Source organism: Mesoplodon bidens, assembly GCF_964165515.1.
Source record: "Mesoplodon bidens genome assembly, chromosome: 15".
NCBI lineage: Eukaryota > Metazoa > Chordata > Mammalia > Artiodactyla > Ziphiidae > Mesoplodon > Mesoplodon bidens.
The window spans coordinates 69,267,270-69,292,384 of record NC_138171.1 but is presented as its reverse complement, the minus strand read 5'-3'; the positions used below and the strand labels follow the sequence as shown (position 1 = coordinate 69,292,384).

The following is a 25,115-nucleotide window of genomic DNA, read 5'->3' as shown; positions in this document are numbered from 1 at the left end:
AAAGGGATTGGGAAATCACGGAAAGTAAAAAGCCTTTATTTTCCCATCCTCTAGTCTTTGCGGGAAAGGGGTGGGGAGGAAGAGGAAATAAGCTGCAGCATTTGGAGAGAACATCGACAAGAAACCCGTCATCCTCCTCCGGGCTTCCCAGCTTCTCTTCAATAAAGCACCAGCAGAGGGCCTGGGGCACAGCTAATCAGCTGCTCCCTTATTGGTAAACATTACAACAGCCTGTAGCTCAGAACTGATGGAGGAAGCAAGGCTGGAACATAGGGGGAAGGGGCTCTGGGCCCTCCCTCTGCTTTGCTAGGGAGGAAGCTTAAGGCCCATCACACATCTTCAACTTTTTATTTTTTTACGCACTAGCTGGGATCCCCTAATTGCTTTACGAGCGTGACATCTTGTTTCTGCAAGAGGCTTCTGGTGCTTGAATACTTTTAGAAATTCCAAGGGGCTGGCATCTGTCATTTGTCCATTCACCAAACATTTACTGACTGTATGCTATATGCCAGACACCATTCTGGGCACTGAAAACACAGCACTGAACACAGACCAAATCCCTGCTCTCACAGAGCTTACTTTCTAGTGCTGGGAGTCGGAAGACACATGATTAGGCAAGTGAATCTATGTCAGGTCTGTATAAGTTCTACAAATTAAGATAAAGCCAGGGGCTTCCCTGGTGGCGCAGTGGTTGAGAATCCGCCTGCTAATGCAGGAGACATGGGTTCAAGCCCTGGTCTGGGAAGATCCCACATGCCGTGGAGCAACTAAGCCCATGCGCCACAACTACTGAGCCTGTGCTCTAGAGCCCGTGAGTCACAACTACTGAGCCCGCGTGCCGCAACTACTGAAGCCCACGGGCCTAGAGCCCGTGCTCTGCAACGAGAGAAGCCACCGCAATGAGAAGCCCGCGCACTGCAATGAAGAGCAGCCCTCACTCACCGCAACTAGAGAAAGCCCGCGCACAGCAACGAAGACCCAACACAGCCAAAAATAAATAACTAAAATAAATAAATTTATTTTTTAAAAAAAGATAAAGCCAGCTAAGGGGACAGAAGAAGGGAAGGTCCATGTGTGATTGCTTCCTGGAGGAAAGGCATTCCAGGCAGAGGGAACAGTAGGTACAAAGGCCGGAGGGGAGGAGCCTGCTTGGCCAGGAGCCGGGGTGCTGGAGCAGACAGATGGAGGGGAAGACACCGTAAGAAGAGCCAGTGAGGATGGGGAGGGATCGGATCCCACAGGGCTGAAGGATTTTGGTTTTAAATGGAAAACTACTAAAGGGCTTTGAACGGGAGTGCCGTGACTTGGATTCAGAGGAACTGAAGTCAGAGCATCCTCTCTGCTGCTTAGATAACAGCCCAGAGAAGGTGGGTCGGTGATGATGAAGCAGAGGCACCAGGCAGGGGTCTACTGCAGTGGGGGTGAGGGGTGGTCTGACCCTGGGTCTATCTTACCAGTAGAGCTGCAAGGATCTGGAGGGGGAGGGGAAGGCAGTTATGAGAGAAGAGGCATCAGGGTTGATGCAAGGCCCAAACACCTGGAGGCAGGTTACTGGGATGGGGAAGACCAGGGAAGAAGCAGGTTTGTGAAGGGAAACCGAGGGCTCAGTCTCGGTCTTTGTAAGTTTGAGATGCCAAAGGTCAGGCCGAGTGGGCAGCTGGATGCAAACATCTGGATTCCAAGAGAGGACCAGCATAGGGATGGATACAAGTTGGGAATCACCAACATATAGATAGGATCAAAGCCACAAGCCTGGATGAGAGCGCACACAAAGTTACTCTAGAGATCTCTCTGTAGACAACATACTGTACTTACCACGTGCCAACACTGTGCTAATAATAAGTCCTTTACAGTTATTGACTCAGTCGTCCTAACACCTCGGAGGTAAAGCTCCGCTATTATCCCCATTTTACTGATGTGGACACTAAGGCACTTACTCAGAGAGACAAGGGGACAGTGCAGAGGCCTCTGGGTACTCCTGGGTCAGGAGGGCAGGGAGACCAGGAGGAACCAGCCAGGACACTAGAAGCAGTGGCAGGTGAGGTGAGAGGAAACCAGGGAGCATGGTGTCCCCAAAGCCCACAAGTGTCCCTGCAGGGGACAGGAGGTGGGAGCTGACCACTGGATGGAAGAAAGGGACGTCTCTGCTTTCACTAACCTGGTTCTGAAATTACTTTCCTCCCATTTCGAATGCAGGCAACAAATCCCAGTAGTTCTCTCAGCCCCTGAGACTCTGTCACCAGCAGCAGCCCTAGGTGCTTTCACTGTCGGCGCAGAAGTACCCTGTGTGCTCACCTCTGCTTCCAGACGACAGCAGTTCCTAGACCCACAGCCTCACTTGGCTTTTCAACGTGTCAGTAAAGAAGTATCTATGCTGTGAAATCACACATGTTCAAAATCTGATCCCTGTATCCCAATACAACTGTTTCCCCTGTCAGCCTACATATTGTATACCATGCATTTAAAATATCCTGAGAAGGGGTTCATGACACCAGGCAAGGTTTAAAGATCTCCAGCTCATCTCAGTATTAACCACAGACGAACAACCAAAAGCCACCGCAGGTGGGGAACAGCATCCTAACCTAGGGCGCCAGCTTGGCACTTCACCTCGCATTCCACAAGCTAAGGAAGCCCCGACACTTCCTGATGACTGTGTCTGGGGCAGGTGAGGTTAGATCACAGCTCACAGGCACCCTCACCGAGGACGAGGACGATGCCACAAGGAAGACGACTGCGATGCCTCCCTGCGGCCACCGGGACGTGCCCAGCCCAGGTGTGGGGGATGGGCGGGCAATTGCTGCTTCTCTCTACAGGGGTCTCACCTGAGACGACTCTGATACCCCTACTCCTTCTCCTTCCCTCTCGTCTGCCCTTTGGGCTGCTCGGTGCCAGGCTGACCTGCTGTTTCCCTGTGACCACAGCTCTGCTCTGCCTTCCCTTTGGAAGCAACTCAGAGCGCTCTTCATCATGCCCTGCCCCCGTCATCTGGCTCTCCTGACTTCTCTGCTGGGCAAAACAGAGGGATTAAAACAAAGTCACTGTTCCACGCTTCCAAACAATCAATGAGAGACCCCAGCACAGAAGCCACAGCCTCCTCAGGCTGGCTTTTTTTTCCATGTCACATGGGTCCCACATCAGCAGAACGAGGGTCATGACGGAGCTTACCTTTATAGGGTCATTAGAAGATTCAAAGAGTTGGCAGCTGTAATGCACTTAGAACAGTGGCTGGCACATGGTAAACACCATATACATCGTTAAATAAAGACAACCTTGACTTTTCTGATTCCCATTTTTAAAAAAAACAAGTAAAACGCCTTTTATAATTCATAAATTCAGCGTTAACCAGCATAGCATTCAAGAATAACTGACATTAACCTGGAAAAAAAAAAGGTATGGTGGAATGCTTACAGTCATTCTTAAATTTGAAAAGCTTAAAGGAGATGTTAAGGGTAAAGAGAGATCCTCTGGCTAAAAGTTCCACGGAGTTTTGAACTACTCTGAACATGGAGCAGAAAATCTCTAATCAAAGATCATTGTGCATTTGTCTAGTTTGTGGGGAAAAAAATGAAACCACCAAAGCTGTTCACACCGAGATCAAGGGGAATCACAGAATGCCACGGCGAGGACCACCTGGTCTTCCTCCGTCGTTTTTGTAGGAAGGAGAGGAAATGGAAGGCACGAGAATTTTCCACAGCTAAGGGGGAAACTCTCCAGAGACGCAGGGTGTGGAAGTACCATCTCCCAGCTGCAGGGTGCCTCGCTGGGGCTGCCAGCTCTCCCCTCCTCCACGGCAGGAACAAGTCTGGCTGGTTTGAAACTTGCCTGGATAACCAGAACCCGGTTCGCCTGCCTCTGCAGGACCCCTCCTGCCCAGTCTCATGACTTGCAAGCAAAACCAACCCTGCGGATCTCACCCTTGCCCTGCACCAGGCAACCTCGACTCCATTTCCCGAGAAAAGGGGGAAGCTGTTAAGGAATCTGGCCTCCGGGGCACCAAGTGTCCATGCCGTTTTTGTACTGCTTATGCTCTGTTGCCCTTGCTAGAAATGAACTAGAGCCTCCAAGAGCTGGAAGAGGTTTGGGGGATCTCCTCCAGCCTGCCCCCCACCCCGACCTCTGCACCCCCATTCTGCAGAAAAAGCCCGTCCCTAACTACCTACCTAGACCACGTGCAGTGTGAACACATTGTAACACATCTAACCAGTGCCTTCCTTAGTAGCTCACAACCACATCTGATTTCCAACACGCTGGGCTGGATCGCATTTCAGGCTAAGGGCCACGGAAGGGGCTGGGGTTTTTTCTGACCTGAGAATGCAAAACGAGTCCATCCTCTTTAGTGCTCCCTTTAAACCTTCTGGAGACTGACAAGGGCTACACTGAATTCTATTTTGCACACGGAGGATTCCACTGCGTTACTGTTTCCATCATTGCGAGTAGGTGGATGTGACACAGACAGAACTTTAGCTTTCCAGGTTCTGATGCCAGGAGGAATGGAGAAGGTGTAAAATTCAAGTGCCTTCACAGGGATTACCGGGAACCCGGACAACTGGTTCCTAGGCCACTCCCACCTCCTACAGAGAGCTTCTTCTGGAGCGGCTACCACACCCCCAGCTCCCAAACCTGAGGGGTGACCGGAACGGCAGTCCTCGTGGCTAACAGGCTCACGTCGCCCCCATCACGCGCCCGACGCCTAATCGCCTCGGTCACCTGTGGGCTTCTGTGGGTCCCAGGCCATTTTCCAGGCTGACATCTGTCTGCACCATCTCCTGTTTCAGTTCTCCAATCTCCGAGACGATTGTGTCAATGAGCTATTCAAAGACAAAAATAGTGTGACGTCAGGAAGTGGAAGAGGCGTGTGCAGAGCTGGGCAGCTTCAGCCGCTGCGATAGGAGCACAGAGATGACCACCTTTTTTTTTTTTTTTTTTTTAAATCCTGGCTTTGTGAATTTCCTTTACCCAGCCGGGGGTGGGGCGGGGCGGGGTGGGGGAATAGAGAGGGAGGGAGCAGCTTCTTAGAAAGAGGAAGAACATAGGTTTCAGTATCACCCTAAGAAAAAAATATTGACACCCAGTTTGCCTTCTCAACATGACTACAAAGAGGAATAGGTAAATCTTGGCAAAACCAGGCCTCAAAATTCATATTGCCAAAGTGAAAACACCTAAAGGATGCTCTGGGTTAAAACGTATACCATCCTTATTCTGGTTACAGAAGCCTATTTCAAAGATATATACACTTGGCAAATCAGTTTCCAATGACTTTAAATTTATTTCTCGTCTTATTCTTTGCTTTCTTTCTTTCTTTTTTTTTTTTTTTTTTTTGATGAGAAGATTGTTAGGGGAAAGGGAAGAGAGGGGGTTGTGTGGGGCTGGGAGCAGGTGAGTGGGCAGTCAGGGAGCCACAGGGGGAAGAGATGGGCAAATGAGTCCTCGTCTTGGAAAAGACGTGTGTGGGCTCGCATTCCCCGCCCACATGCCTGGAAGAGGCTACATCTGACCCTGAAGTTTGGTGTGAATTCTTGAGCACCCCCATCTGTTCATTCAAAAGCATCTTCACTGGTGCTAACCCGGCTCTGCACGTGTGGAACAGAGACTCTCAAAGTGTCACTGCTCATCCATTTTTTTAAAATGTAGTTAACTGTTTCACATAAATGTTACTTATGTCAATATGTAATCGATTACTGTTTTAAAATAAATATTTAAAATTTTTTCTTCATTTATTTTGTAATACAGCAAGTCCGCTACATACGAACGAGTTCCGTTCCGAGAGCGTGTTCGTAAGTCCAATTTGTTCGCTAAGTCCAACAAAGTTAGCCTAGGTACCCAACTAACACAGTTGGCTATATACCGCTGCTTTTACGCTTGCTTCCGGACATCCTGGGCTTGAAATAAAGATACTGTACTACTGTACTCTATACAGTACTGTAAAGTACACAAAAGCACATCCACTTGTAGAGGATGCATGCACGTGACAACGTACACCAGACATGTGAACTAACTTATGTGACTGGACGTGCGAATGCACGTTTGCATCTTTGAAAGTTCGCAACTTGAAGGTTCGTATGTAGGGGACTTACGGTACAGCAGGTATCTGTAGATATAATACACATGAACACAAGCTGTTTGTGGGGCCCTTCATAATTTTTAACAATGTGAAGGGGTCCTGGGATTTATAAAACGCTTGAGAATCACTGTTTTGGCTAAAGACAGGTGTCTTGCCTCAGGCAGCTTTCATCCCACCCAGACTCTGGGAGAAATTTCATTTTGAGCCTAGAGACTGTTCCAAAATGTTGACGTCCATCTATTCATTCATTCATTCGTAACTTTATGGCTACCCACTTCCTGCCATGCCCTGCAAGTGTAGAGCAGGACTGACAATCCTCACGGAGATAATATTCTGGTGGGACACAGACCAGAGCACTGAGCACTGAGACATTCCAGAATGAAAAGAGAGTCACGTGATGCTGTAGGGAGCAGCTAAAGGGCCACCTTAGCTATGGCGGGATGGTCAGGACAGGTCTTCCAGGAAGTGACGGAGCCCTGAATGACAAGGGAGCCATGAAAAGATCAAGGGAAGAGCCATCCACACAGAGTCCCAGAGGTTAAGGAGGCAGGTGGAAGGGTGCAGTCTGCCTGCGACCAGACCTTGTCCGCCTTCTAGATCATGGTACCCTTGGATTTGAGTTTTCAACTGAGAACCATTGGAGGGCTTTAGTGGGAGAATGGCATTTTACCTGTTTTATGTTCTAAAAAGATCCCCTTGGCTGTGGGTTAGAGACGGTTTGTAAGGAGAAGCAGCAAAACTAGTTAGGAGGCAACTGCAATGGTCCAGCCAAGAGGTGATGGTGGCTTTGGTCAAAGTGGTAGCCGTGGAATTAGAAAGGAGGGGGGATATCCAGGAATAACTGGACACGGAAATTAATATAAGTTGATGGGCTGAACGTGGCGGTGGGGAAAGAGAAGAATCAAGGACAACTCCTAAGTTGTTGGCTTGAGCAATTAGCGAGATGAGAGTGCCCTTGACTGAGATGGGAAAAAATGGGGAAGGATTAGATTTGAGGAAGAAATCAAGCTGGACACTGCACAGGTTAAGTTTTAACTGAGTTGCTTATTGGCCATCAATTAAATGTATTAAGTGGCTTTTGATATTAAGGGTGGAACAACCTGTACACTTGGAAGTCACTGGAATAGGTGTTAGTGTTTCAAAGTCTTGTGACAAGGAGAGATTACCTAAGGGAGCGGGGAAGTTAGAGAAGGGGCCCCAGCAAACAGCTCTGTGCACTCCCAATACTTAGAGGTCAGGAGACAGGAGACCAGCCAAGTCCATCCCCTTCGTGTGTGACTGGGGTGCAGGCTGTAGGTGGAGCTTCTGGAAGCACTGGGGCCTTGGGAGAGAAGACCAGGAGATCTTTTACACACAGTCCAGTGGCGCAAATTAAAAAGTCTGACAATGCCAAATACTCGAGGACATGGGAAAACAAACCCTCACGTGTTTGGAGAGCACTTTGGAGAGTGATGTGCAGTTTCTTGTAGAGCTGGAGATACACAGACCTGCATACGTACTACATACGAGAGAAACTCATGCATGTGGGTGCAGGGAGACCTTGAGAAGAATATTGGCTGTACCGCCATTTGTAAGAAAACCAAATTATAAGCACCTAAATGTCCATCAATTGGAGAATGGATAAATGGAGGGACAGGATACTACGTGGCAGTTAAAATTAATGAACCAGATTATACGGATAAACACATATATAGACATAAAAGCTCAAACAAGTTTTCATAAAAGCAAAAACAAAAAAGGTTGAAAAGGATTACATTCAGTATATGAGGTTGAAAGCCAGGCAAAATTGTACTATTGAGGGTTTGTAGGTATATACATAAATAAAGACAACTCCAGGGCTTCCCTGGTGGCGCAGTGGTTAGGAGTCTGCCTGCCGATGCAGGGGACATGGGTTCGTGCCCCGGTTCAGGAAGATCCCACATGCCGCGGAGCGGCTGGGCCCGTGAGCCATGGCCGCTGAGCCTGCGCGTCCAGAGCCTGTGCTCCGCAACGGGAGAGGCCACAACAGTGAGAGGCCCACGTACCGCAAACAAAAATAAATAAATAAAGACAACTCCAAGATGCAGTGCAGGGTTATCATCCTAAACCTCACGAAGAGAAGTGGATGGAGGTGAGCACAGGTAGAGGGGCTCAACCTCTGGCAACTTTTCATTTCTTAAAGCAAGATGACAAAAGGATGAGATCTGACGGAGCTCATGATGTGTGTTTTAGTATCATGTGTGATCTTCTGTATGTTTAAACGACTTCATCATCAAAATTATTAGGAAAATAAGAAAAAGGGTGGATGCGTATGAAAATGGCAAAAGGAGGAACTAAAACGGTGGGAGGAGTAGGGTGAGCTCGGTGGGTCCCCCCTCCCATTCTAGGCCGTGGCTGGGGTCCTGGACAGGAGCGCCACACACAGCCCATGAGGGACACACAGGACAGACAGGCCTGCCCTGGGGAGGCCTGGCCTCGGCCTCGGGCAAACCTCGGAGGAAAGATTCCCACTGCAGCACATTTAACCTCTCGGCCCTCAGTCCCTTTCACGGCCACAACTGTGATTTGAATGTCAAAATCCCAAATGGCTTTCCCCAGGAAAAGCAGCTGACCCGCTCCGGACCGGCTTTTTTGTCCCAAACACACACTACAAACTGTGGTTGTCACTCAGCAGCACTCGGATGGCAAATCACAGGTAACGCTGCTTATCTGTAAAGCAGAAAGGAGGCGTGGTGATCCCAAGACACAAAGGTGGCTGATGACAGAGGTTGCCCCTGGCTGGATGGCTACGGGGCTCTTCAGGCCGGATGAGGGCTTTTTCAGCCCCTCTATCCCTTTCGACCCCAACTCATCCACCTGACGGCACAGATTTACCCGACAAATGGACCAGAGGCTAGGGGTCCAGAGCCAGGCCGGCCTCTGAGTGACCCGTTTATATGCCCACCAGGCCCCTCCAACAGCAAGTCATCCTGAAATCTCTGCCGCCCCCTGAGGTCGGCCCAGATGTCACTGATGGGATTTGAGCTGTTCCCCACATTGTCCCCAGATACACGTGTGTGTGTGTGTGTGTGTGTGTGTGTGTGTGATTGGTTTTAATTCCTGCAGATGTTTGACCTCATCCCTGTGCTCTCATGTTCTTCCAGATTTCAGGCCTTGAGGGCAAACAGAGATAACTTACCACCCACCAAAGGGGACCAGTTTGAACCTAAGTTTTAGCCTTTTCCCATGTTAAAGCCAGCAGTGGTTTCAATGTAAGCGCTTTATCCAAGTCAGTGCTACCTATCAAAATTTCTCCAAATCCACTTACACAACCCGAACCCCCAACACATCCTGGTCCCTGTCGAGAATTCCTACAAGGGGGAAGGGGCTGCCTAAGCATGTGCCAAGCTGGGAAGCCAGCGCTTCTGTCCACAAGCCTGACTGGCCGCCCAGGACATGCCGTGGACACCTGGGAAGGAGGCAATAGAGCCAAACGGCTGTTCTTCAGTGAATCACCTCCAGAGATGGGCCATCAGGTTTCAGGGCACTGAGCTGGTGAGAGAGTAGTTCTTGCACCAAAACACATCAGGTGTGATCCATCTCTCCAGAAAGCTCCACAGGCAGTGACACGGTCAGGGCATGGCAGAGCCCGCTCTGATAGAGCCAGGGCACTGCCTGTGTCCGCCACGCCGCTTGGGGAGACGGGGCTGGTGTGTTGGACGTACCAGCAGGACGGGCCCTTCTGCAGCCACCACAGAGGGACCAAGCTAGGCATTGGGTCTCTGGGTCCCTCCCTCATTCTGCTCAGAAAGCCAGCACCCCGGGGCCCCAAACTCTCCGGCAGCCAGGCCAAGGGCAGGAGAAGAATTCGGGAAGTCCCAGGTTCTTTCCCAACATCACACCCAGGACTCAGCCTGGACAAGGTGGGACCTGCCAGGCTCTAGCCTGGCACAGGAGTCTACACTGATATGGACCACTGTGTAATCATTCTGGGTAACGTCCCAGTCGGCGGGAACCTCACCTTCAGGGCCACACTTCCAGCAGCAGGCGGGCACAGAGTGGAGGCAGCCAGCTTCCAGCCACTCCCGGGTGGTCTGGCAGCAAGGAGGGGTGGTGAGCGCCCCAGCTGGGGCTCGGGAAGACCTGCCTTCAAATCCCGCCTCGGCCTCCTGTCAGCTGAGTCCTGCACCCATCTGGGCCCACTCACCCCTGGACCCTGGATGCTTTGGGGGAGAGAGCTGGAGGATTAAATAGGATGATGACATTGAAACGTTCTGCAGCATGCCCCTAAATGCTCACGCATGCTCTTCCTAGTTAAATTCTCTCTTTATATCAATGGTGACCAGCTAGGAAGCAGAGAGCTGATAAAGCTGACACTTAAAACGGACTCACACACCTCCCAGCCTGCAAAGAGGCCATTTCATCCCCAGCAGCCGACTGGATCTACAAAAGACCAGTGTTCGCAGACTCCAACTCTCCTTCTGCCTGTCTGCCCAGAAGTCTCTAATCTCGAGATCTGCCCACTAGATGTCAATTCCCCCCACCGACCGAGAGAGAAGCTGTTGTCTGCCACCCCTGCTTGCAGGGCAGGCTGGAGGGAGGGAGAAGGGAGGGACTCCAAATCTTGTTTTCTTTCTTTCAGGGTTAGATAAAAGGAGAAAAATTCTCTTGAAGGTCAAGTAAAAATAAAACGAGAAAGTACTTATAGAGCAAGTTCTGATACAGCGCTCTTGGAATTCCAGGACCAACTCAGGAATGTTATCCACGGTTCTGAAAAGGATGTGTCGCTGATAGATGAAGACTTGAAACCTAGGGAGTGGGAAAAGTCAAGTGCTTGGCCCTTAGCCACGGAATTTCTATCCCCCAAGTGCATCAACTTGGCCTTGGGGTGTGACTGGCATTTACAATCCTATCAGATTCGTGGGATTAGACCCAGCTCCAGGTCATGAACAACCACTGACCCTGACAACTGCCTTTCCTGTCTGCTTCTGCTGAGCTGGAGAAGCCTCCTGGTCTTGCGGGCACATCCCATGCTGGAGTTTTTCTGAAGCAGTCTGGAAAATAATGGACTTCCTACAAACTTTCAAATGATCTTTGCCCCCAGGAACCGTCACCATGGAAACAAAGCAGTAATGAAAGCTGCTTCCTTTCACCTGCAGAGGGGTGTCTGGGGAATAATGTTGGAGCATCTAGGAACCTTGTCCTTTTCTTTGTTTTGCTTTTACTCTGTGTGTGTCACGTCTCCCAAGAGTGTTTGCATTTACATTTTTGAAATTTAATTAAAATTACAAACATAATACATTCCCATGAAAAACACAGATTATTGTAGTTGTAGATGAAGAGTGTTGCCTGTCATATCAGTAAACAAAGGATGTCAGGGCCATCAAGCCAGCAGCCACTGCCGTTCCATGACTGTGCACGCTGAGGGGACTCAAAACAGGATAGGGTCCCTAGATAGCTACGGTGCATACCAAGGAATGATGTTGCGCTTCCCTGGTGGCGCAGTGGTTGAGAATCTGCCTGCCGATGCAGGGGACACGGGTTTGAGTCCTGGTCTGGGAAGATACCACATGCCGCAGAGCAACTGGGCCCGTGAGCCACAGCTACTGAGCCTGCGCGTCTGGAGCCTGTGCTCGACAACAAGAGAGGCCGCGACAGTGAGAGGCCCGCGCACCGCGATGAAGAGTGGCCCCCGCTTGCCGCAACTAGAGAAAGCCCTCGCACAGAAACGAAGACCCAACACAGCCATAAATAAATAAATAAATAAATTTTAAAAAATGATGTCAATGAGCCAGACCCTTGCATCTTTCCCATACGAAAGTGCTAAATTCATTAATTTGAGATGTCTGTTTTTTCTTTAATGAACAGTAATCTTTTGATGTTCAGACTACTTGTTCTTTTTTGCAAAAACTCCTATATATCTGGCTCCTCCCTGACCTCTCTGGAACGGTCCCTCAGAGTTATCACCTCAGGATGTCCACCAAATAAAACATAATTCTCAACTTTTAGGTTGTGCATTTTTTTTAGTCCACATAGTTAAAACTAATCTCCCTCAGGACTTCCCTGGCAGTCCAGTGGTTAAGACTCCACGCTCCCAATGCAGGGGGCATGGGTTCGATCCCTGGCTGGGGAACTAAGATCCTGCATGTCTCATGGCGCAGCCAAAAACAAACAAAACTAATCTCCCTTGACTAACAACACCTATAATCCCACCTACTCAGAGGGAACCACAACGATCAGTTTTGTATGTATCACTCTTGAATGTTATCACTGTGTGCTTTTTCTACCAGCTGGAATCGTACAGATGTATGGTCCTATACCTTGTTTACACTCATTTCACCCAAGGAAATCTAGTAGGATTTATCCATGTTGATACACGAAACCTTGGTTCATTCATTTTAAGTGGGAATGGTTTTCCACCAGAGGGATAAACCATGCAGGAGGAATATACCATGTATCCATTCTACCTTTTTTTTTTTTTTGGCTGCGTTGGTCTTCGTTGCTCCGTACAGCCTTCTCGTTGCAGTGGCTTCTCTTATTGTGGAGCATGGGCTCTAGAGTGCTGCCTCAGTAGTTGTGGCATGTGGGCTCAGTAGTTGTGGCTCACAGGCTCTAGAGTGTAGGCTCAGTAGTTGTGGCGTACGGGCTTAGTTGCTCCGTGGCATGTGGGATCCAGGTATTGAACCCGTGTCTCCTGCATTGGCGGGCAGATTCTTAACCATTGCGCCACCGGGGAAGTCCTATCCATTCTATCTTGATAGATGTTTAGGTCATTTCCAATACGTTGATGTCACAATCCTTACCATAATGAACAGCCTTGTGTATTGTGTGAAACCTCAGAGAAAATGCCAGGTTCTAGGCACGTAATAGGTTGAGGTGGTACCATGTGGCTCTCCAGGGGTCCGTGTCCAGCTACAGTGCCTCCACCTTCTTTGAAAACATCCACCTCACTTAGTGTTTGCCGGTATCAGACTTCTAAGCTTTGGCTAATCTGATGAGTACAAGTGGCTTTTTATTGTCTTAATGTGCTTTGCCCAGATTATATGTGTCAGGGAGGAATAAACTTTCCTCTACCCTTCTAGGTTCTTCTGGCTGGTCTAAGAGTTAAGAACTAAAATAAATTAAATAAATTAAAATGAGACAGATTAACAGCAGAAAATCAAACAAAAGTTTAATAGCATGTACGCATGGGAAAGACCCAGGAGAACTGAGTAACTCGCCAAAATGGCCAAAACCTTTATATACCACCTTCAGCTCAAGACAAAAGAGGATGTTGGGATAGTGGTTTGGGGCTTCAAAGGGGAGGAGGGCAGTTCACATGAGATGGAACAGCAGATGTTTGGGAAACAAAGGTTTGCTGGGCCCTGCAGAGACAATGGGACCCAGAGAGGAGTTTGAACAGACTTCCTGTCCACCACCTCCTTCATATTAGAGGTATTTATGGTGACGGCTCCCTTCCTGGAACAGGTCCTCTGTCTGCATTCTTTTAGGCAGTTTAGGGGGAAGGTCAAAAGTTCTTCCTGAGTTTTTTTTTTTAATATTTATTTTATTCATTTATTTTGGCTGTGCCGGGTCTTAGTTGCGGCATGGAGACTCCTTAGTTGCGGCATGCATGCAGTATCTAGTTCCCCAACCGGGGATCAAACCTGGGCCCCCTGCATTGGAAGTGTGGATTCTTACCCACTGGACCACCAGGGAAGTCCCCTTCTGGAGTCTTTTGGGTGATTGTTTTCAGCTCCAAATAATCTGCATGCCAAAGAAATATTTTGGGGTGGCAACTTTTTCTCCCCTACCTATTTTTGTTGTCTATTTGTATTTCTTCCTCGGAAGGATTGCCTGTTCATTTATTTGCTGCCGTTTTGGGGTTTCTTGATTTTTCTTAAGTTGTGTAAGTTGTGGATATGAATCCATTGTCTCAAATATTTAAAAGATTTTCTCTCATCCCGCGTCTCTGTCTTTTACGTTTCGGTAAACTTTCTTTTTCTTTCTTTCTTTTTTTTTTTTTGCAGTACGCAGGCCTCTCACTGTTGTGGCCTCTCCCGTTGCAGAGCACAGGCTCCGGACGCGCAGGCTCAGCGGCCATGGCTCACGGGCCCAGCCGCTCTGCGGCATGTGGGATCTTCCCGGACCGGGGCATGAACCCGCGTCCCCTGCATCGGCAGGCGGACTCTCAACCACTGCGCCACCAGGGAAGCCCTCGTTAAACTTTCAATGTTGATAGAATCAAAAGTTCCTTACGGTTCTTGCTGACTAAACTTTGCTAGGAAGACATACCTTATCTTGAAGTAATAAAGTCTCCTCTGTTTTATGCTAAGACACACATAGTTTTCCTATTTACATATGATGTATTTGTTTATTTGTAGGTCTTTCATCCATCTGGACTTAATTCTGAGTGTGATGTGAAGTCAGGACGAGGAGGTGAGGAGATGACTATAGTAAGGCCAGGGCTGGTTACCCATGCCCCCCGGTCCTCCGCCCCTAAACCCTGGCCGTGGGATGCCTACATCTGCCCCAAGGTGCCTTCTGCAGACCAAAGAATGTGCCCAGAAGGCTGCTTTTCCTCAATTTGCCCAAAGCCTTGGGGTGGCCCAGAAGGCATGAGCTCTGCCCTGGATTTTTCATTCCAAATGGAGAGCCAAAGGGTGCCACAGTATTTATGCCACTGTCCCTACTAGCCCTGCTGATCCAAAACGGCCCCTTAACCACAATCAGAACCTTCCCGTTTACCAAAAAACAACACACACTACCTTTTTATTCCACTTTCTCCTTTGGAGTTAAAAAAAATACAGCCCATCTCCAACACACTCACGTAGAGGAAAAGCTAATAAACAATCCACCCCTCCCCATCCTCTGAGTTAAGTGAATGGTTCGACACGAGTAACTTTCTGTTTTTAGCACAAAGTAGTAAATAGCAGTATTTAGAAGAAACAAACACAAGTGAATAATTGAATATTTAAAAGCAGAATTTTGGCTAAAGGCCCAGCTTCAAATTCCTTTGGCTCTGCTAATTCAAGCAAGGCATCCTTGAGGAAATAATTTGACCCCTTAAATTTTCTCATCCATGAACTGAGGACACTCTGAGGCCTGCTCCTCAGGGCTGTTTAAGAGTCCAAGGAGGTGCTGCAGGCCAAGTCCGCAGCAGACGGGCACCTTTAGTGTTTGCCCGTGGGGAGAGGGCTTAGCGATGTACACCACCACCCTCGGAGGACAGAAAAGTGAGAGGTCTGGTTTAAGGCGTGCCAGAAGTACGGGCTGGGGTTAAGGATGCAGGATGTGCTGGGTGATTGTATCTGCTGGGGACGCAGGTCCTGCGGCAATGCCCATCCATGAGGGAGCCCTCCACGTGCTATGTCCTCCCGGGCACCTGGCTTCCACGGGGCTTGTTAGGGGCCTGATAAGCATGGATGTACTTTGTTTTTGTTTTTTTTTAATGAATTTATTTATCTTTGGCTGCGTTGGGTCTTTGTTGCTGTGCGTAGGCTTTCTCTAGTTGCGGCAAGCAGGGGCTACTCTTCATTGTGGTGCGCGGGCTTCTCATCGCGGTGGCTTCTCTTGTTGCAGAGCACGGGCTGTGGTGTGGGGGCTTCAGTAGTTGTGGCTCGTGGGCTCAGTAGTTGTGGCGCACGGGCTTAGTTGCTCCACAGCATGTGGGATCTTCCCCGGACCAGGTCTCGAAGCCATGTCCCCTGCATTAGCAGGCAGATTCTTAACCATTGAGCCACCAGGGAAGTCCAGCATGGATGTACTTTGAATGGGTAGGAATATTTGAAATTCGGGGAGACCCAGTCAGTACTGGTGCCCCTTACGTGCACTGGTACTCCTTGCAGGACCTCATCGAGGGACCAGGCTTCAGTAGCGTTTAGCCTCTTGGGCCTTCCCCACGTCTGAAAAGCCCTGCAAACATCAGCCTGCACAGTGGCCTCCCCCGAGACCGGTGCTTCCGCCAGACATGTTAGGTGCTTCCCCAATGCCTTCAGGGGAAGGGAACTGGCCCCCCACGGCCAGCCCCAAGTCCCTTGTGGGAGGACGGAACCTGCTTTGTCTGGTGCACAGAGACCCAGAAGGGCCCTCAGAGTCAGTTCTGGACCACTGACTGATAGGCGCTGGGGTGTAAATACTCCAGATCCCTCACCTCTGTTCCTTTAAGATGGAGCCAAAGTTACCCTCAGGGGACTGTGCTTGAACTTGGACCCTTGCTGACCTTCTCTGCCCCACTCCGCTATGAGTTTCTCTTGGGAGCACTTCTTGATAAGCCACGTTCATGAAAATCTTTAGCTCTGGGTTTGTTTCTGGAGACACTGACCCAAGATGCCCCCAACCTTCCCACTTGGCTGCCCTCCTTCACCACCTGAGGTTGACGGTCCTGCATCTGGGACCCTCCTGGAGCCAGAGGCTCTCTCGAATGGCTCCCACCTGGATGTAAATTCTGTAGAGCAGGAACGGTGTCCTTCTGCTCTGTGGAGACCTCTGAACTCAGGACAGTCCGGGGCCCAGGAGCTGTTGAATGAATGGGTGCTCTTCCGTCTTCCGCCTTCCTCTTGGTAACTTCCCTGTTCATTTCCTTCTAGATCAGGGGTAAATCAGGGCACACAGTGGGTGGGGCTCCAGCCCGACCATTAGAGCCTCAGCTGGACACCATGGGGAAGTAGCTGACATTGTGGCAGCCACTGCAAAGGTGCCGCTTAAGAGTTTTCAATTATTCACCAGCAAACACACCGATGTATTGCACATGCAGAGCATAGAGCTCTCTTCTGAGCCGTGATTAAGTTCTCACTGAGTGGAAGCCGTTGGCTTTAAAACACGGCCTCTCTAATGACTCAGTTGTAAACTCCTTCTGTCGACTTGTAAGAGAGACCCACACTGGCTCTACCCTGCCAGACACTTGCCACTAAACATGGGGAGGCCCAAATATGGGGAGTAAATTGGTGCCACTTCTAGAGGCCCAGCCCAGAGCTGTCTGTTAGTTTAACCATATTTGAAATGATCCTCCACAGCAAACACTGATATAACTTTAAATTTAGTTACATTGGAAAAAAAAATTTTTTTAAGATACACAGAGTGGGGCTTCCTTGGTGGCGCAGTGGTTAAGAATCCGCCTGCTAATGCAGGGGACACAGGTTCGAGCCCCGGTCCAGGAAGATCCCACATGCCATGGAGCAACTAAGCCAGTGCACCACAACTACTGAAGCCTGCGCTCTAGAACCTGTGCTCTGCAACAAGAGAAGCCACCGCAATGAGAAGCCCACGCACCGCAACGAAGAGTAGCTCCCGCTCACCACAACTAGAGAAAGCCCGTGCACAGCAACGAAGACCCAACGCAGCCAAAAATAAATAAATTAAATAAATAAATTTATTAAAAAATAAAGATACACAGATTGTCTGTTGTTCTACATATGAAACATGGAAGCAGCCAGTGTGGTGTACCTTGAAACAGTCGAATGACTGAGCTGAGGTCCTGATTTACTTTGTCAGTTGACTGAGGCCAGTGTTGCGTTAGATTCTTCAGTGACCTCAGATGTCACAGATATCGCCATATCACTGCCCGTGGCTTTGTGTTTTAAGGTGAAATAATAAGCTAAACGACAGAAGCACAAAGCTCTTTCTAAGAGTTGGCACTAATGTTTCTACAGCCCTGGCTTCAGCATTTGTGTCTGAAGTCTTGATTTTCCATATTTTGAAAAGATTTTAAAGAAATGTTTACAGTGGTGATCATTTTGTAATGTACAGAAATACTGAATCACTGTGTTGTGCACCAGAAATTAACTTAGTCTTGTAGCTCAATTATACTTCAAAAACAAACAAACTGATAGAAAAAGAGATCAGATTTGTGGTTACCAGAGGTGGGAGTTGAGGGTCGGGGAGGGGAATTGGATGAAGGTAGTCAAAAGGTACAAACTTTCAGTTATAAGATAAATAAGTACTGGGATGTAATGTAAGAGAGTAAATCCTAAGAGTTCTCATCACAAGGAAAAAAAATCTTTTTTCTTTTTCTTTTCTTTTGTAGCTATATGAGATGATGGATGTTCATTCAACTTCGTGTGGTCATCATTTCATGATGTATGTAAGTCAGGTCATTATGCTGAACAGTGCTGGATGTCAATTATATCTCAATAAAGCTGGGGGAAAATAAGAAAAAAAGAAGAAACATATATAGAGTACTCTAGGTCAACAACAGAGAAGACATACAATGTGCTCCATCAAATTTAAGATAGTATCATTATAAGACACCATCAAGAAAAAAAAATCTGCCAGTTATAACACACCATTGACTATAGGATACACATAACTTCAGAGATGGGAAATTTTGAAAATCAGTACATCTTAGAATGGAAATGCGCTGTCAATTGTCTTCATGGAGCTCAAGTGGAAGGGCCTGAGGTTGTGTTGGTCGACTGTTAGTGCCTTGTTTTGTTGTCTTCTTAGTAACAAACATGCTGCATGGGACTAACATCCTGGAACTTACAAAACAGGTGCAGTCAGATGACCAGCCAGCCTTCCAGCTTCCTGGGCTCCACCTGGCGCCCCCTCCAGGTGTGGCAGTCTCCCGAGAGGTGTTCCACGAAGCCAGAGGCTGGAAGACTGGCCAGAGCAGATTCCCACACAGAGAGCAGGCATCTCTGCTCAGGTCCTGGGAAAAAGGAAACTGGGAGGCCGATCGCATGGGAAACTAGAGCTAAAGCCCGAATGTGCTGCCCTTTCAGCCTTTGAGCATTCAGAGGAATCCCAACGTGGGTAGGTTCACCACTACAGTCAGTCTTGTCCACCCACTCATTGGTTCAGCCACAAAAGTTGTTCCTACAGTTAAGAAAACTATGCAAAACTTGAAGCAAAAAGAGTTCCCTTCAAAGTCCTAGTTGGGCACCATCTAACAAGCCTGCTTAAGGGTCGCCTGGGATCTCATTTTGTTCAACTCTTCTTTTTTTAAATTTTTTTCTCTGAATCGCACGTCTTGTGGGATCTTAGTTCCCCAACCAGGGATTGAACCCGGGACCCCAGAAGTGAATGCGCCGAGTCCTAACCACTGAACAGCCAGGGAATTTCCTCAACTCTTTTCTTTTGATGAAGGCTCAGACTCTGTAAAGTCAGATGCAGAACTTGTGGAAGATTGAAACGGTGCAAATGACATTTGTTTGGCAGAAAAGGTAACCCCAAAGGTTTTGGTTTTATTGCCCTGTCCACGTTGAGCCAGTTTTGTGTTAGGCTGAATTATATAAAATTGCAGTGTTGGAAGTGCAAAAAATGGTTGCATATCAGCAATATCAAGCCCATATCTAACCTTGCAAAGTTAGATACACAAAGCTGGCTAGTGGTAGATGTTAAAGCTGGTTCAAGATAAAATACTTTTGTCCACTCTTTATTTATTTACTTATTTTTTTGAAACAGCTTTTCATTAAACAGCAAAGCATAATGGCAACACAACTTTAAATGTTTGAAAATTAGGTCACAAAGGGATGCAAAATGTTTGCAGTATGACTATTATATATTCATACAGCTAAAGTCATCAAATCTTACACCAATACAAACATTAAGATTATTCCACGATTAGCCTAAATTTAATAACCATAAACTATATTAGTGGATCTCTCTTGCTATTGAATATTTTAACATTACTTCTGATACTGATTTCTTTACCAAATGGAATCTACAAACTAAATTTTAAAAAACTGTTAAATGACTAAAACTCTGCAAACCAGTAGTTGGGTTTACAGAAAATTCTGGGAGAAGTAGATAAAATACTGAGAAAGCATCAATTAGTATACATGTAAAACTCTCCCATTTTATTCACGATTCTGATACTAATACACTTTTAAGGGACTTTGCAAAGTTGATCATCTGGGTGCTGCAAATAAACCCGAGACCAAACTTTATTCCCTTCTAGGTGTGGTTTACATAAGGTTAGCCAAACTTAATCCATTTTCTTATATATTCCCCCCCAAATCTAATCTGTGCCAGAGATAACACAAATTTGGACTAAAAACATTTGGAGATGGTTACAAGTACTTACCAAGTATTGAATACTTTTCCTACCCTATTTCTATTTTTCCTCAAAATTTTCTGTTTCAAACACACACACAACCAGAGCTCATCTTTTCAGATATCAAGTGGACTATTTTGTGCAAAGGAAGTTTTTAACGACAAATCTTCCCAATACGATAATTCAGTTTCAAAGAAAAATCTTCATCTTTATAGCCCCCGTTTTCAATTGATTAAACAGAAACCAACTATCCTACCTTATTACTAAATATAACAAATAAGCCCTAAACTGAGAAAGTATCTTAGTTTGCTTAAGTTTCAACAGAGTTTGGGCTACTCTCTTAGATGATTAACTAAAATTACTTTTTACAAATGTGAAACCAATTTTTTCCTTAGGGGAAGGAAAATGGGAAGTAAAGCAAATGGATAAGAGGCACACGATGGTGGACAGGGTATATAAAGCTGTGCATTCAGTACGTGATTTTGGTCACTTTTTCACAACACGGTGGTTATCTTCTTGTATCTCTAACTATGCCTATAATAAAAGACAATGCTAAACCTATAAATCAAAGCAAATTTGATATAACATTCATTTTCAAGTTTCATAAATATATGCATTTCTTTTTTTTTTTTTTTTTTTCTGCGGTACGAGGGCCTCTCACTGTTGTGGCCTCTCCCGTTGCGGAGCACAGGCTCCAGACGCGCAGGCTCAGCGGCCATGGCTCATGGGCCCAGCCGCTCTGCGGCATGTGGGATCTTCCCAGACCAGGGCACGAACCCGTGTCCCCTGAATTGGCAGGCGGACTGTCAACCACTGCGCCACCAGGGAAGCCCTGTATTTCTAATTATAAAGTCTCTACAATACGTTTGCACATTTTCGTAGACTAACATAATACACGAACTCATGGAAGTCTCCTGTTACGCTCTTAATTTTGCTTAGATCTGACATTATCTTTGCAAATACTCAGTGAAGCCACAATCAAAAGTACTATAACTTTTGGAATCTATCCAAGTTTTAAAGAAAAAAAGATCGGCAGCAATTCCATAGACATAAGGGATATCAATCCCTTATTTTCTTTTGCTTTTTGTGTCAGTTGTTTGAAAAACACTAGAAGCTGACATGAGGTTTTCTATCTATTGTCCAAGAACTTGGTTTTCTGATTTTAGCTTCAGATTTTCTTCCTTAACTGCATCTACTCTTGCAGAGAGATCTTCAAGTGTGTGTTGGAGTTCCAACACTTGATTAATAAGTCATGTTTTTTCCTCCAGTTCCACCTGATTTTCAGCATCAACTGCATCCATGTCAGCATTCATCACCTTCAGTAACAAACTTCTGGGCCTTGGATACAAAATTCTTGGTGAACCGTCAGCCGTTTGAGGCACCGGCAGGGGGAGGGATCCGGAGGATACCTCAGGTCTGGACACTTGGACCAACTGGCCCACTCTTTATTTGCTAGTCTCTGCCATCTGTGATTGGCTTTAATAATTTGTTGATTTTCTCCTTAATGAGTTAACTCAATCTCTGACACACGCTCACTACGTATTTGTATGAGAATTATGTTTTTCACGTCTATCCGTTCTAAGAGACTTGACGACTGGGGGTCCTTGGCCCTGTGTGTGTACAGGGTGAGGGGTGTGGGTCGCTTAACCTCTCTGGACTTCAGTTTCTTCAAGCATTCAGTACATCAGTGGATTTCTAACGCCCCTTCTGGCTCAAACTCTTGGTGATGGCCAGCTGCCCCCCTTAGCCTTTCCGGAATGCGGTGGCATAAATATCTAAGTCACATTCACTTCCCTTTTACCACCTCCAGCTTCCGACCGAGCAGCTGCCTGCACAGGGCTTTCTATAAGCCCTGGAGGAGAACTAATGACTCACCCTTTCTGGAAGTCAATCTGAATGTATATATCTGCAACACAGTATGCAAACTATCGAATTCAGCATTTCCAATTCTAGGAATTGATCCAAAGAAGCAATCAGGTATATGTTAAAGGAGGTTCTTGGGAGCATCATTTATAATCATGAACAATGGAAAAAGGACTAAGTGTCTAATAACAGTGGCCTCCTTAAAAGTGTGGTACAGCAAGATACTGGAATATTATACAGCCCTTAAAATAGTGATTCTGTCATATACATACACACACATATATATGTTTACTGATATGTCAGTATATAAATACAGAGACCTGTTATTCAGTGGGAAAAAAAGTTGTATGTATTCTCTGAGCCCATTTGTGTAATATATTTATCTATGGATTAATGTAATACAATAGAATGACAAACAGAGAAAGCAAAATTCTGCACTCATCAGCATCAAGATTCTCACAGGGCTCATTTCCAGGTGGAGCAATTAAAGAGGGTACAATATAGGTGGTATTCTCGTTCTTCTTTACATTAAGAATTTTTTCTGCTATAGCTATTTTTTTTTCCATAGGAAAAATAGCTATCTTCTTTGGGGAAAACAGAAGTAAAAGAATAGTTCGACAGGTGGAATTCATACAGAGCCTGGAGTTAACAGCCTAGCAGTTAGACAAGTCTTCAGAGCTCCTGGGTTTGGCAATATGATAGTCTCCCAGTAGGTGCTACAAGTTGCCAACTGGAAGTGCCAGCAATATACCACTTGGTTGGCGCAGGCCTTGCTAAAACTAAGGAAATGGGGTGCTCTGCCAGTTGTCATGGCCTGAGCTAATGAATTATGTTCCTCCCCCCTCGAGGCCAAGTTGACACTCAGAGCTGTACCTCACCCACACAGCCCACCTTTTTTTTTGACAAGTCTACTCAATTACAGGCCAGGGGTTAACTTCAGCATGGAATCAGAGTCACTCCTCATTCCAAAATATCAGTTACACGTAAGGAAGTTTTCTCTCTCTCTTTTTTTTCCCTAGCTCTAAAAACCAGTGCAAACTCTGAGCTGTAATTTTCCTGTGCCCACTGGCTCTGCTCAGTCCACCCCAGTGCTACTAATTTCAAATGCACTGAGAGTGTTTCAAGTGGCATTTCTTCAAATCGTTTTCACCCGACACTAGCGGTATGGGATGTGAACAGGCATGATTTCAAAGAAAGAGTTACTGCTCCAGTAGCATTGGAAATAGCCAATGAAACTGGGTTAAACATTCAATTAAACAAGTTCACGTGGACTCTTCAGAACCTTTTAAGAAGCCGGTGTAAGTGAGGGTCTCCAGGAAGAGAACAGAGCGTGTAGGATTCCACAGCCCTCTTGATCTTTTTTTTCTTTTAATTTTTATTTTATATTGGAGTATAGTTGATTAACAATGTTTTGTTAGTTTCAGGTGTACAGCAAAGTGAGTGAGTTATACATATACATATATCCCCTCTTTTTTTAGATATTTTTCCCATATAGGCCATTACAGAGTATTGAGTAGAGTTCCCTGTGTTATACAGTAGGTCCTTATTAGTTATCTATTTTATATATAGTGGTGTGTGTATGTCAATCTCAAACTCCCAATCTATCCCTCCCCCAGCTCTTCCCCCACTGGTAACCATAAGTTCATTCTCTAAGTCTGTGAGTCTGTTTCTGTTTTACAGATAAGTTCATGTGTCTTCTTAGTTTTTTAGATTCCGCTTATAAGCCCTTCTCATCTTTAAGACTCTGTTGAGGACACTTTCCGAGGAGCAGTGTTCTACAGAAACTCTTAAGGAAATGCTGACTTCAGGAGATGCTGACATGGCCCCTAGGAATAGTAACTGCCATATTTGGAATTTCAATTTTAATTTTTTTTAAAAAAAGAGAAATGGAGTAAGGATTCAAAGGGAAAGTAACAGGAGACATGAATCTCCAACTTGCAACATGAAGATAAAAAATTTGGAATCGATCATTAAAAATGTTTTTTCTGTAAATTGAGTATGACAACATCCTCTCAGCACATATACTTAATTTAGGGACGGAAGAAGGCAGAGGGATTATGAAAAGGGACTTTGGATTGTAAAACAATGTAAAGTCTGGTCATTTTCAGTCTTGTGAAGATGATTAGTAGCTCCGAGGCGATGAATCATTGGGGCTTTGAAACTGACTAAAATGCAAAGGCTTTGTTCCTCATCAGGACCTGGAGCTCTGATGTAGATGTCCGCCAAGGCACCCCAGAACTTCAGATGGGATACAGGCAGAAGGTACAGGTAGCACCCCGCCTGTACCTCCCGGGGTCGCTGCTCCCTCAGGCTCCACAGCAAGCACGTGGACGCCTCTGCCCAAGGCTGTGGATGTTCTGTGGGCGGATGAGGTCAGAGCAGGAGGGGCTCCATGCACAGATACCCCAGCTTCCCCTTACCCAGGAGGGACAGCTCTGATGCTCAATATACAGTCTCCCCAAGGCCCCCAGCGGGACTGAGCCCCAGTGGCTGTTCTCCCTTCTCTGTCTCACCTCCCTACGCCCCGACCTGAGCTTCTGGTGATCACCTCCCAAACAGACTGCTGGTGTTCATAACCTGTCTCTGAACCTGCCTCTGGGGGACCCCAACCAGCGTGGTTCTTTTCGCTATAAATTCAGAGCAAGCCCTCTCAGGTTACCTCCTCCATCTGAGGCAGCTGGGTGCCTTGGTCCCTCCCTTATGTTCCCAGGTAACAGGTATACACGGGACTATTCTCGCAACTCTGCTTACGTAAAGTGACCAGAATGGGGCACAGCGTTCCAGCGCTAGCTTGGTCTCGTCTCTCCTCTACACAAACAGGACAAGTTTGATAAAGAGGGTTGCAACCCTCTTTATCATTCAGAATGAAACTAGCAGAATAATATTCCCCAGACTAGTATTTCCCAAACTGGGATGCACACGTGCATCACTTGGGGTTCCTGTCAAAAACGCAGGTCTTGGTTCCTAGATTTGGGGTAGGGCCTGAGATTCTGCATTTCAACAAACTCATCGGCTGATGTGGAGCAAGGTTCTAGGGGTCCAAGAGCCCTGAGGACAAAACCAATGTATATGTATATATATATAGGTTAATCAACTCGAATTGTTTTAAGACTTGCATTCACTAATTTAATTCAGCTGCTCAGCTGCAAACAAGAGAACAGCTGTTGAAAAGTCCTTCTGATGGTGGGAAAGTACATATGTGGCATATCTGGACACCAAAGATGTCCATGCACAGCGCGGGTAGATAGCAGATTTGGA

General features: G+C 46.8%; 1 protein-coding gene and 1 pseudogene across 6 annotated transcripts in view; both read right to left on the bottom strand.

Moving 5' to 3' along the window:
• Positions 1-25,115, bottom strand: part of RIN2 (Ras and Rab interactor 2) — a 237,023-nt gene that overhangs the window by 60,499 nt on the left and 151,409 nt on the right. For 4 of the 5 annotated variants that reach the window (XM_081256382.1, XM_081256385.1, XM_081256381.1 and 1 more), the window contains one exon: positions 4,708-4,808. In XM_081256382.1, coding sequence (XP_081112508.1) covers positions 4,708-4,808 — 101 coding nt within the window. Of the gene's footprint in view, positions 1-4,305; positions 4,661-4,707; positions 4,809-25,115 lie in introns of those variants that run through there. The other variant, XM_081256384.1, reaches the window with a different exon arrangement.
• LOC308628963 (short coiled-coil protein-like) lies at positions 18,192-24,063 on the bottom strand (annotated as a pseudogene). The gene has a single exon. The product of its transcript is annotated as a short coiled-coil protein-like (transcript).